General features: G+C 38.7%; 1 protein-coding gene across 5 annotated transcripts in view; it reads right to left on the reverse strand.

Moving 5' to 3' along the window:
* Window positions 1–14,004, reverse strand: part of UTRN (utrophin) — a 383,489-nt gene that overhangs the window by 43,238 nt on the left and 326,247 nt on the right. For all 5 annotated transcript variants that reach the window (XM_026844327.1, XM_026844325.1, XM_026844323.1 and 2 more), the window contains one exon: window positions 8,046–8,131. In XM_026844327.1, coding sequence (XP_026700128.1) covers window positions 8,046–8,131 — 86 coding nt within the window. The remainder of the gene's footprint in view (window positions 1–8,045; window positions 8,132–14,004) is intronic.

A 14,004-nucleotide genomic window follows, 5' to 3' on the forward strand; every position in this document is an offset into this window, starting at 1 on the left:
CTACAGCCGGAAAAGGAATGTCGAAGAACGCATATGCCCCTGTGATAAGCAAGACTGGCAAACTGGTAACAATGGACGAGGAGAAGGCTGAGGCAACTTCTTTGCCTCAGTCTTCACAGGCAACCACTCTTCCCATGTCTCTTGAGTGGATGGACTGCAAGATGGGGACTGGGCGAACAAAGTCCCTCCCACTATAAGAGAAGATAAGGTTCTTGACCACCTGAGGAACCTGAATATACCTAAGTCTATGGACCCTGATGAGGTGCATCCCTGAGTCCTGAGGGAATCGGCTGATCTAGTTGCCCTGCCACTCTCCATGATATTTGAAAAGTCATGGCAGTCAGGTGAAGTTGCTGGTGACTGGAAAAAGGAAAAAATTGCACCCATTTTTAAAACGAGTAGAAAGGAGGACCCCAGGAACTACTGACCTGTCAGCCTCACCTCTGTGCCTGGGAAGATCATGGAACAGATCCTCTCAGAAGCTATGTTAAGGCACATGGAGGACAGGGAGGTGATTTGAGACAACTGGCATGGCTTCACCAAGGGCAGGTCCTGCCTGACCAACCGAGTGGCCTCCTATGATGGAGGGACCACATCAGTGGATAAGGTGTTTCAGGTGCTCCCACCCCAATGAACACACTCTGAAACACAAGGGAAGAGCTACAGATATCATCTGTCTGGACTTCTGTAAGGCCTTTGACATGGTCCTCCACAATATCCTTCTCCCTAAATTGGAGAGAGGTGGATTTGATGGATGGACTGTTCAGCAGATGAGGAACTGCTTGGATGGTCACATCCAGCGGGTAGTGGTCAGTGGCTTAATGTCTGGATGGGGATCAGTGATGAGTGGTGTCCCTCAGGGGTCCGTGTTGGGACCAGTGCTATTTAATATCTTCATCAGTGATACAAAGTGGGATCAAGTGCACCCTCAGGGAGTTTGCCAACAACACAAAGCTGTGTGGTGCAGCTGATATGTCTGAGGGCTGGAATGCCATCCAGACGGTCGTAGACAAGCTCGAGAAGTCAGCCCACATGAACCTCATGAGCTTCAACAAGGCCAAATGCAAGGTCCTGCAACTGAAGTCAGGGCAATCCCTGGTATCAATACAGGCTGGGGAATGAAAGGATTGAGAGCAGCCCTGGCAAGAAGGACATGGAGGTACTGGTGGATGAAAAGCTGGATGTGAGCCACCTATGTACACTCGCAGCCCAGGCCAACTATATCCTGGGCTGCATCAAGAGCGGCCAGCAGGTCAAGGTAGGTGATTCTCCCCCTCTACTCCTCTCTAGTGAGACACCACCTGGAATACTGTGTCTAACGCTGAAGCCCTCAGCACATGGAAGACATGGACTGCTTGAGCAGGTCAAGAGGAGGCCACAAAAATGATCAGGGGGCTGGAGCACCTATCCTATAAAGAAAGGCTGCAAGTTGGGGTTGTTCAACCTGGAGTAGAGAAGGCGCAAGGGAGACCTTACTGTAGCCTTTCAGTATTTGAAGGGAGCTTATAAGAAAGATAGGGACAAACTTTTTAGCAGGTCCTGTAGCAACAGGACAAGGGTAATGGTTTTAAAATAAAAGATTCAGACTAGATATAAGGAAGAAATTTTTTACTATGTGGGTGGTAAAACACCGGAACAGATTGAACCAGAGAGCTGGTAAATGCCTCATCCCTGGAAACATTCAAGATCAGGCTGGACTGGGCTCTGGGCGATCTGATCTAGTTGAAGATGTCCCTGCTCATTGCAGAGGGATTGGACTAGATGACCGTTGAAGGTCTCTTCCCACCCAAAGTATTCTATGATTCTATACAGAAAGAAATAACATTTCAGAAATCTGTATCTTATGCTAAAGTCTATGCCGTCCTTCAACTGGTTGTGGACAGGAGCACATTTGCTCTGAACTAAGACTAGAAATTACCACAAGTCACAGTTGGCCATATGAAACAGCTTAATGCAAAACCAGCAGTCAGCAAGACAATTCGAGCTTAACATTAATCACATTTGCTTCCCAGATAGCCATGTCTGCTTCCATGTACTCTGCCTTTACTGATTTCCTTTTCCTAAGGTAGGTGTCAAAGCCTGCAGTGTAAGTGGACGTTTTGGGATGACTGTAACAACCAAAAAAATTGAAGCTGAAAGCGATCAAGAAAATTGTTCCAGATAGAGACACGGAGAAGAAAGATATTGCTTGTACATAAGAGTCACTGCAAAGCACTGAATTAACAGGCCTGTCTGTAGTACAGATAATATTTCTTAAATGCTTTCTTAACACATTTCCTCGATTGGACATTTTTAATTGTTAAAACTTTCAAGCTAAGATTTTGAAGATGTTTCTGCCAACAATCCTTGATTTATGAACTTTAATAGCTGTGTACATTAATATTTAGTCACAAGATGAATCTCTCCTGAAAATATCTTAAACACCGTGTTCATCTCCGAAATATTTTTAAATTCTGTGATTGGTACAAATTACAGAAGAAATGTCAGTTAATTGTTTGTTCATTCCAGCTGGCTTTTACATTCTCCTTTTGCACTCAGTGGTCAGCTCGAATTAAAGCTCCAGTACTCTTAAAAGAAAAAAAAAAAATAAACCATTTATACTATTCCCCTACTTTTCATGTCTCCCACCAGAACAACCATTAATAGGTTAGAAATAAATGAAATTTGAAAATTCAGTCTGACTGCACTTCTGATTGAGAAACAGACAAGCTTTGTTCAGAAACACTCAAGAGAAACTCTTTTATTACACTGTGTAAATTGTTTTGCCCTTCATTTGAAGCAACTGTCAAGCTTTGTCAGCGTGCTTCAGAAAGTCTGGTCATACTTTTTTTCTTGGCAAAGGAGGCTGAGGCAGAAGAAAGGATTTTCACAAAACAGAAATCCAGATGACTGAATTAATTTTTAGAGTTTCTTCTGTTTTTCTCACCCCTTTCTTGCCTAGTCAAACAAATGCTACAGCATCTTCAGCGCTCAGTGGTGAGAAAAAAACCCCACTGACAACAGCGGTGACAGAACTAGTACTGCATGGCTGCAGGCTCATCTTGGCAATCCCAGATCCTGCTGAGTTTCTTCAGCTGCAGTGGAATAGTTTTCCAGTTTCTAAGAGTCAGTTTAAAAAAGCCTATTTTATTATTTCTGTTTGCATCAGACTACAGTGGAAACAGGCACTAAAAGAACAATTCATTAACCACTGTAGCTGGGAGGATGATGAAGTAATTTCCTAAGCCTTAAAACTTCACTTGATTGGGGAATAACTAGTAAATAGAAGAAAAATAATGTGGCAGGAGAGGGAATATGGAGAGTGGATAGCTAGGGTTGATCCAAGTAGGAAATTGGCAAATACCTCTGAAGAGCTCAAACTCCTCCAAAACACTCCTCTTAAAATACAAGTAAAACTTAACACTGACACCTGTGCCGTAACTGATGAGTGCCCAAGTGCAAAAGAGTTCATGGATGGTATCCTTTTCACAAAACCCTCAATGCCTTCGATGTGACCCACAGGAGAGGAAGCTCCTAAACTAAAGGTATGGAAAGCCAAAATGTTCTGGCCTAATTCCTTAAAGTAACCCACCAGCAATTCTCTAGCAAAGAAGGTATGGTGAGGGTAGCTCTCAAGTGTGGCAGATGTATGGGAGGAGGGCTTGTTTTAGCTCTGACAGGCTGCACCCAGACACCATACTCATGCCAGTGGGAGGAGGAAGCCTGTACACCACCCACCAGCAATGTCAGAAGCCACAAACTCTTGTAAATTGAGTTTGCTAATATCTATATACATATGAGTTTAACACATAAAATATATTGATATAAAGGTTAAACTGTGTAAAGGACTCTACCAAAAGGACAAGAAGGGGGAAAAAAAAAAAAAAAAAAAAAAAGAAAAAAAGATTATTCAGACCTGAGCCACAGGAAAAAACAGAAACAAGAAAAAAACCCAAACAACCAGTTAATCTTAAATTAAATTCAGCCTCACACTAGTATTTTGAGGATGACAACCAGCCAGACTCAAACTGCAAATTTGTTGGACAACCTGAAAAAAATGTACTTACTGTCTGGTATAGAAGGGGATACTTTTAAATGTTGAAAAGTTTATTAAATTCCTATTAAAATGGTAGTAAGATAGTAGTAAGATGTCCATGACACACATTTTATGTTGCATTGTTATAAACAGGATGCACATTGTTTTTTCTTCTTTTTTTTTTTTTTAAATAGTACAGTGTTAGTTTCAAATGATTTGAAAATTAATAAGAAAAACATAACAGGGGACAAAAAACAAATCACATTCCAAGGATGTTGTACATCACTTGAAAATTGAACTGCTTCACAGCTGAGATTTTTCAAGTAGTCCTTCTTTTTCACTTCAGATCCCACAGTTTTTATGCATTATATATAATATGACCCAAAATTTACAAATATACACACTAAATAAAACTCTGTATGTGTTTTCTGTTTCTGCTGCCAGTCTGGGCTTTCTGTGTTAAAAATGAGCCCAGGTAAGAGCAAAATGCACACAAATGTACTTCTAGTTATTACATAGTGCTATGACTTCTCTCTACCTTTAAAACTGAAAAAAGGTAGGGAAGATAAAATTCCTGCTGTCCCTCAGGAAATCCATACTGAGACATTGTTTGTTTCCTGCTGTAAACAATCACACATGCAAATTAATTTCTTTACTGTTGCAAACACTGATATGATTAAGATTTACCTTTCTAGAACATTTGGGACACTAAAATTGAGTGGTTAAAAATGTTTCATTTTTCCCACAGTATTCAGAAGTCCGTAATTTTGTATGAATAACTGGTGATAAAAAGAAAGTGTTTATTATGTTCTAAGTATTTTGGAACTAAACTAATATTACCTTTTGTAATACACATCCTTTTTTTTTTTTCCTTTTCAGTTTTTAAGGCTCATTCTATACACCCGCGAACTGAGCAACAGCACCAAGGTCTAAGCCCAAGCACTGGAATGCTGTTGTCTGTATCATTAAAATGCTAAAGGTGTATCTGTCGTGATTTTGATCAACGTTGACTAGCTGTTGCCCACAAAATAGCCAGGAATGATGTGAGAGTTAGGCAGGGTCTGGGATCATTTCCAATAGGTAGCTCACATGCTCCCCTGTTCTGGGAAGAAAAGATAGCATAACATGGATACAGCCAGACCAGGTCATTGGCGTCACCTGGCCCTAGACTATTTACCATACAAGCATAGATGTAACTAGCTCATAGCAATTCAATTACATTAGCAGGTCCATTTTTATTCACAGGAGCACCCAAGCGTGTGCTTGAAGTTAAGCATGTCTTTAACCATTTTCAAGAAAAGGCATTCTTTAATTGAGGCTTAAATGTTTCTTCTAAAGTAATTGGGACTTTTTTTAATTAAAGATCCAGTCTCATGACAACCCTGAAGTCTAGCATCTTAAAAAGAACATTAAAAAAAAAAAAAACCACAAAAATATTTCTAGCAAAACATTTTAAAAAATGTGTCAAATGAAAATATCCTACCTATACTGAGAATGAACACACAGTTAACAATTCTTATTTTTACTGGAAATGAACGTGATTAAAGGTGGCTGTTAAAAAACAAAAAAAGGGCTTCATATTAAAGAAAGAAACAAAGAACAAAAGCTTGATGTCCCTAAAAAGATAAGAAAGAAAGATGAATGACAATTTTACTGGTAAACTGAAATTATCATCCCGTCAGTTTACCATACTATTATTTCATAAAGCCAGTGTCTCAGCAGCACAGAAATTATGTTTCTTCAAATTAATCACCAAAAGGCTGTTTTCTGGGAAGGCTGAGGTAGAAAGCACTTGAGCAGACAGTATGGTTAAGAGTTTTACAAAAGATTGAAGTGTTTATCCAAAAGTTTTTAAAACAAGAAACTTGCCTATTTTAGTACCAACTACTCTGAGTATGCCTCTCTAAAACTACAACATTAAAGGCATGGTCTATGCTCTGCTAAGGGCTCCAACTGCAACCATACAACAACTGCCATGCTCAGAGAAGCCTGGGATTGACAATGCCTCCAAAAGGCTTAGAAGAAACATAGCCAAAGGAAAAGCAAATGTCAGGAGCTGGTCTGGGAAAGGGAAAAATCAGAAGGCAGGTAATTTGCATTTGAGCATCCATGTCTGGGAGTACGGCTCTTCCTTCCAAGTGATTTACTTTCTTGAAAACTCTGAGTTTCCATTACAGTTTTCACTTGAGGATCTGAAAGGTCAATACATACAACAAAATTTCTCTCAACAGCAGATGATTAGTAGGGCATGACAAATCAAAATGAGCAGGAGATTTTGCACCAAAGATCAGTCTGTGACACAGCTGGTGCCAGAGGACCTGAAAACACTGACTGCAAAGCCACTATAGGACAATAACCAGTACTTGACATCATTACTTCCTTCTTTGGTAAAACTTCTTTCAAACTGAAGAGTTTTGTTTTGTAACAATTTTATGGTTCATAAGGACAATAAAGCTGAAAAAGAAGATATCAAAACCTGGCCCACTTATCAGAATAGGAGATACAACAACAAAAAAAGGATATGTTATCTGACTATTAATTCCCTGCTTTAAGCAGCTGAGCAACTATTTCAATTTCAGATGTATTTCAGGTTGAAGTTATAATCACTTGGTACAAAATTTTCCTAAGACCCTTTTTTTAGGACTAATTTTTAAGGACTTTTCACAGCAATCTTCAGGAAAAATCCCACCCTGTTAACGTAGATTATGCAAATCTGCAGGCACCATCAGCTGGCATTTTTATTTTACTACTAGACACATAGCAACAGCATAAAAATGAATCTCACCTAGTAACTTCCTTGTTCTACTTCAGAGCCTGTAATCACTAACATTAAGTATACTAATTCATTACTGATAGCAATTTAATGTGAGTTTATTCCCATGGTTTGGGGTTTTTTTGAACCACCTTTTGGTAGGGTTATTATTCTGTTATCCACAGCCTAACTAACTTTACAAAAACTTTCTATTTCACACCAAATGGTAGATTACCCCCTGAATTGCCAATACTGAACAAAGGTATGGCTGCCAAGCTCTGTTAGTTAGGGACTTACTCACAGATATCGAAAATAACATAAGGAAAAAAAAAAACAACCCAAGTCTTAGTATGCCATTCAGATGCCAAAATATGCCCCAATGCGCAAGATACCTGTACTTTTGATCAATGTTAATAACCAGGATAACAAGATTACCTACAAATGCTTCTAAGGAGAGCAGAAATAGCTGCAGAGCTTCAATGGTACATGGCAAATACAGTCTCTATGCATTTTACATGTGTTTCCGAAATGTGTCAAGTACTACTGCAAAGAATAGCAATTTTAAGATGACGTGAATAATTATAACTGTCTATCACCTAGGATGCTCTTATAAAGGACTTAATCTCTTGTTCTGTATTTGTCAAGGGGTTTTGACTCAAAATTACTCAATTCTCTTCTGCTTCTGCAATTATTTTTGTGAAATATTTTTATACTACTCGCTATTTTTCAAGCTTGTGAGATTACTTAGCATAATTTAAACTTTCATTGCACAATCCAGTCAGAAATTACATATACTGGAAAACTATTTTCAGAGTTCATATATTTTTTTTTTATAGATCACAAAATACAATTGCTGGATTTTGATGCACTCCCTTGCTTTATCAGGCATATCGATCTGTTCCAATCAACACTGACTTGCTTGATTTTTCCCCTAACTAAAACATACATACACACAAAAGAGAAAAGAATCAGTCAAATAGAATACTTCTCTAGCTACCACATGGCTACATTCTCCTTTGCTTTTAAGGATTGCAATACTGTGCATTATGGTGATACAAAATTGACATCAATACTTTCCAGTCAGGATACAAATCCTACCTTCTCCCATTGTCAGTGATGATAATGAAAACAACAATTCTATTTGATTTACTCACAAGAAAACTGTCTTACTACAGGCCTGAGAAATGCTTTACTACAAATTTTGCTACAATATGTGTTGTTATTGTACATGACTTAATTATATAAAGTAACCATTTTATAAAATGCATTCTTCCTTACATCTGTACTTCTCTTCCAGAAGGCCCTTAGAAAGAGACATCAAGCCAATTTTCAGGGACTGCACTCGAATTTTTCCAGTCCGGCCACTGAAATGATAAAGATAAGACAATTTAATACAGTTTAATTTTATTTCATTCCAACCGAAGTCTATTCAAAAATGCAAATGCATTGGTGAGTTCTACTTCAAATACACTTCAAATCTTAAAACAAATTAACACTACAAATCACATTAAGAGCGCTTCCCTTACAAAAGCTCAGCTCACCTTTTAAGTGGTTTACATGTCAAAACAGTTTGTATCACTCCAAAAGGGCAGACATTTATCTCTGTGAAGCTCTCAACTTGATTTAATAATGTGCTATACATAGAAAAAAAACCCATGAGCACACAGTAGGAAAGCCCATTACTCAGTGTGAAACACAAGGACTGCAAAATAAAACCAAGTTTTCATATCAAAGCAATTCATTAATTTTTTTCACTTCATTTTTTTCCTTTATGTTTAAAATGCTCTGATATACATGTGTACCAGGACATAAACCAGCAACCACATACAGTAAATAAATGATGTGGTGCTGCCATTCTTTAAGCAGTGTGACCTCAGGCTTATCTTGTCCAACATGAAAAAAAAAAAAAAAAAGCCCAAACCCAAAAAGCCACATATGAAACAAAGCAACTCGAGAACAGATAAGTAGGTACCAAAGCAAGTGATTTGAAACCTGCAAGACAAACACTACTGAAAAGGCACTAAAGCAATAAACCCAGGGTACATGGAAAATGACAATATGAAAGTTCAAAAAATCAGTGCAGAAACATACTCTTTAAAGATCCGAGGATTTCTTCTTTGAAAGACCAAAAAATAATTTGTCTTTAGGTGAGACATGGCAAAAAAAAAAAAAAAAAAAAAAAAAAAAGAGAATAGCAGTTCATCTGCATATGTTATACACAGCCTCCTGTATTTAAGGTTAGCTGGGTCCTTCACCAGCAAGTAAGATAATATTAAAATTAATATCACCCCAAACATTACTTTGGTCCCTTCTGTCATGCAGAAGTGATATAATCCTTTAATTACTTCTGGAGTGGTTATTAGATATCCCTTTCTGTCCTATCCATTCAACATATGGTCTGCTGTCTGGTTTACTTCACAAATGTTGTGCTGAATACAAAATTATTAATTTACTCCAGGGCTTTCAGTAAATTAGCTAATCACCTTACAAATATTAATGCATTTGTCTTCACAACCATCACCTCATCTAGTGAGACTAGACAGCATTATCTTCTCCATTCCACAAGCTGGAACAGAGGTACAGAGAAATTATTGTCAAATTAATCAAAAACACTATTACTTTTACTACCTAGTTTGAAAATCAGTACCTGATCTTCCAGAATGTTATAAAACTGCCACCTATTTTATACGTTCAAGCTTAGCTTCAAATTACCTCTTTCAATCACAGACACTACATCATTCTGGCATACCTTAACGTGTAAATTGCTCATTTTGCAACCTTGATAAAGTTCTTTCCCCATTCTTTCATGTGTAGGGTTGTCTGGATTTTAACTTTGTATTCGACAGAAAAACAAATCTGAACATTCATCAGGACTGACTACAGCATTTGTTTATTAAAGACAGAAACACAGAAAAACTTTTCAGCTAAAAGGTAAGGGCACATGTGTGAAAGCTTCAGACTTCTCCAGATTTCAACAGATTGTATAGGGACTATGAAAAACTTCCTTTACACAAAAAGCGTTTTCTCAATAATTTATAAAAATAATTAGGAAGCCTGAACTATTATATTTTTCAGAAGAGCAACATATTTCCCCCAGCTTTTTTTCTTGGGAGCAGCTAAATATTAGCACTGAAATTATATATACAGTAAAAAAAAAAAAAAAACCACACCAAAACCAAACACACACACACCCCACCCCCCCACTAAGCCTATAGACTTTGTAGCATTGACACTTCCAAATCAATGTAAAGTTTTAGCAAAGCCACTGAGGTTGGGAGGGACCTCTGGAGATCATCTATGGGTCAGGTAGAGCAGGTTTTCCTGGATCATATCCAGTCACGTTTTGAATATCTTCAAGGATGGAGACCGCACAGCTTCTCTGGGCAACCTGTGCCACGGATCACCCTCACGTTAAAAAAAACCAACCTTCTTCTTATATGATTAAGCACAATCTCCTGTGTTTCCGTTTGTGCCCACTGCCTCTTTTCCTGTCACTTAGAAGCACTGAGAGGAGCCTGGCTCCATCTTCTCTTCTGCTCTCACTGGGTATTTATGCACTTTTATAAGATGCCCCTGTATCTTCTCTTTTCCAGGTAGAAAGGTGCCAGCTCTCTGAGCTTCTCCTGATATATCAGACACTTCAAGTCCTTAATCACTAAACTCACTCTTGTTTGCCCATGTCTCTTTTGTCCTGGGGAGCCCAGAACTGGACCCAGCACTCCAGATGTGTCTCACCAGTGCTGAGTAGAAGGGAAGGATAACACCTTCCTCAACCTGCAGGGAAGGTTCTTCCTAATGCAAACTGGCAGACCATTGGCTTACTTTGACACAAGCGCATATTGCTGGATTATGTTCACCTTGGTGTCCACCGGGAACCCCAGGGCCCTTCCTACAAAGCTGCTTTCCAGCCAGTCATCCCCCAGCCTGTACTAGAGTCTGAGGTTATACCTCCTCAGGGAGAGGCTTTAGTACTTCTCTTTATGGAACTTAAGGAGATTCCTGTTGTTCCCTTGCTCCAGCCTGTAAAGGTACCTCTAAATGGCAGCACAACCACCTAATTGTACTGTGTGTAGAAACATCTAAAAAATCAGGCCTAACGGTAGGAAGGTTCAGGAATCTTCTTAATGCTTGAATTTATACAAAATTTATGGGTCTAGTATTTAGAATTAAGTGCTAGCACACTATTCAGGTTCACTATAGCAATACAAGCCTGCTTGTCATTACAAAATCAATTGATAAGACCACTTTGGCATCTCAGATTTTTTTTGCTCTGATTCTGATAAATGGAAGTCTGAATCATTATACCTCTATTAACTGGTTTAGAGCAAAACTGTCCATTCTCCATCAATACAACAGTGAAAGGCAGTATAAAAATGGCACATTATTGAACTCTGACCTATCTTCAAGTGAAAAATTGTAAAACCATTATAGCTGCTTGTCAGAAACACTATTCTTGTTTACTGAAGTCCATTTGTCCCTCTGGATATATCTGAGCCCTCCTTCCCCAGGCAATACAAAGTCTAAGAATTCATTGCCCTTATAGTGTGATGCTGACATTCTTCTCCTTCCTCAGATGAACTGGAATTTTATCGTTTTAGTGGGAAAGGGGAAAGAGAAGTGAGGGGAAATAAAGAATCCTTGTTTTTCTAAGTGACTGTTGTCTCTACATATGCACTAGGCAGGCTCTGGCCTATATGCATCAGGTACTATTCCCCTGTTGCACCTTCATCCATTGGCAGTCAGGAGCTGGCACAGAACCCAGAAGTAATTCAACTTCTAAACCTGCCAAAATGGGCATTAAAAAAAGATACACATTTTCAGGCATGGTAGGAGAGTGAATTGAAAGCATATACTACAGACAGGACTAGTTTAGTGGGAATTCAGCTAACTACATCATTTGGTCAAGGGCATGGAAGGGTACCACACTGCACAGGTAGAGAGGTTGGATTGGGACTGGAGCACATACAACTTTGTTGTGTAGTTTGGACTCTCCATCCAAGCAGACAGCAACCATTCAGCTGCTTCAGAGATCCAACACAGCCACAAGGACTATCAAAAAGCTTCTTTATATAAAACCTGATGACTGTCACTACTGTACAAGAATGTAAGCAAATGAGGACAAAAAAGGGCAAGCTAGAAATGGCTGTAATAGAGAAAGGAAGAAAACTTTTATCCTGTATCTTATGATAGGAGATACTGTAACTACAAGATGCAGAAGAGGAGACGGGGGGGAGGGAATAACAGGTAACACAGATAACAGGGGCAACAGACACAAGCCACGCCTCATGAATTTCCTTGCTAATCCTGTAACAACTGAGCTCCAAACAAATGCAACAAGTACAATCCCAACATCACTACATCAGGCACAAGCTGTGTGGAGCACTTGGCAATCATATAATACAGTTTAGCACTACTTGGCCATAGGAACATCTCAGTTTCAAAACAGTGTGCTAAATCCCCGAACTAATATTTCTGTTTCTGCTCAAACACCTCGGAAATTCAATGACAGACATTAAGGCAAGGTTAAAATTATCTGATGGTATGTCTTTCCAGGAAAAAGAGTTTAGCAAACTTTCCAAAAACTTTCCATAATCATTCAACCATCTTATGCAAACTTTATTGCCTTCTCTAAGTAACATACTAACCAAGTTAGTACCCAAAACTTCTTGGACAGGCCAGGTCTATACCATAGTCAAAACAGAGGCCTGTGACATCTGTAAATTTTAGATGTACTAATCAGGATATAATTAATACTAGATTCTTGAATGTAAGTGCACTAAACTATTGTTTACCTACAGTGGCATGCAAGTATTCTGTAGCATTGTGATGGCGTAGCCAGTCATAATATATAAGCATTTTACCTATGTGAACAATGTTATCTCCAAAGGGGCAAACAGTAACAGGCACAGCTGCACACAGGAGTAGCCAGATAACAAAAAGCTGTCAGAGGGCAAGATTAAGTATAAGAGATTGAAAACAGGAATACACAATAATAATGACGGACAAATCAACAGAAAACAAGATAAGCAATATCAAATCCAGAGGAACCCTATGTCCTCCAGGGATGGGGGCAACAGCATAAAAATATCAGGCACTAGGCAAGGAAAATTGAAGAAGAAAAAAGATGATCCCACTTCAGTTTAGGCTTCTCTCATCAAAGAGCTCTCAAGCTTAGTCAACACTGACACGGCAACTAAGGACTACCAAGGACTGCAGCTATCAGTTATCTGTGTAACCCAGCAACAGGAGGCAGCAGCCTGTTACATCTCTGGTCTCCACAAATGCCTCTCCTTGGTCAAGCACAGAGGAATCTGACAAGGAGCTAATTTACTTGCCCTACAGAGGGCCTTGTCCTTCCTAGGATGCTTCTTACTACTATCACAGCCCGCTAAGATGCTCTCTCAGAGTCCTCTACAAATCAAGACAGTTATCATCAACACAGGGAATGCAACTGGAGTGCATGCAGGAAATTTCCATCAGCTATCATCAAAGCCACAGCATAAAGTTAAGGCTGACTGAGCAGGTCTCTCATCCTTCTCATTCATCAGAAGTTCAGATTTTGCTGAAATTAACATGCTGGTAAGGCCTGGGGTATTAACTCAGCCTGGTGGTAGAATTTGCCAGGTGTATGAGAGCAACAATAAACAACGAAGTTGCAATTCTTCAGGGGAAGACTGGGCTATAGGGAATGATTGTGAATGACAGCTTTGATCATATGGAAAATGTTCGCATAAGCACCATACCCTTCCTAGACTAATGCACCAAAACATTTCAATTTAAAAGAAGGCATTAGCAAAAGTATCTTAACATCAAAAAAATCCGAGAAAATTTAAAAGTTGAAATACAAGAAGACAGATAAACATTGCAAGACATTAAAAAACTGCACGTAAAGGATTCTTTATGGGTAATTCTGATTGAAATAATGAGTCATTGCCCACAATTACTACATGTATTCTGTATTATGTATGACAGACTTTAAAATATGTGAGATAACTCATTTCAAGGGGTGTTAAGCTATTCCATTAGTTCTGAAAGCTATCAGTCCATTTCCTGTAAATGATGTTTGGAGATTTTAGCAAATCTGACAGTATGTGCTCCAGAACAATAACCAGAGGCTATTGCTTTTGGATGATTTAAATACAGGCCTGGCCAAATGATTTAATAGAACAAACAACTTCCTTGACAGCTCTTACTGTAAAATGCAATGTATTTCTTTTTAATTTTATTTTTTAAAAAA

This window comes from Athene cunicularia, assembly GCF_003259725.1.
Source record: "Athene cunicularia isolate RWA chromosome 3 unlocalized genomic scaffold, athCun1 chr3_part1, whole genome shotgun sequence".
NCBI lineage: Eukaryota > Metazoa > Chordata > Aves > Strigiformes > Strigidae > Athene > Athene cunicularia.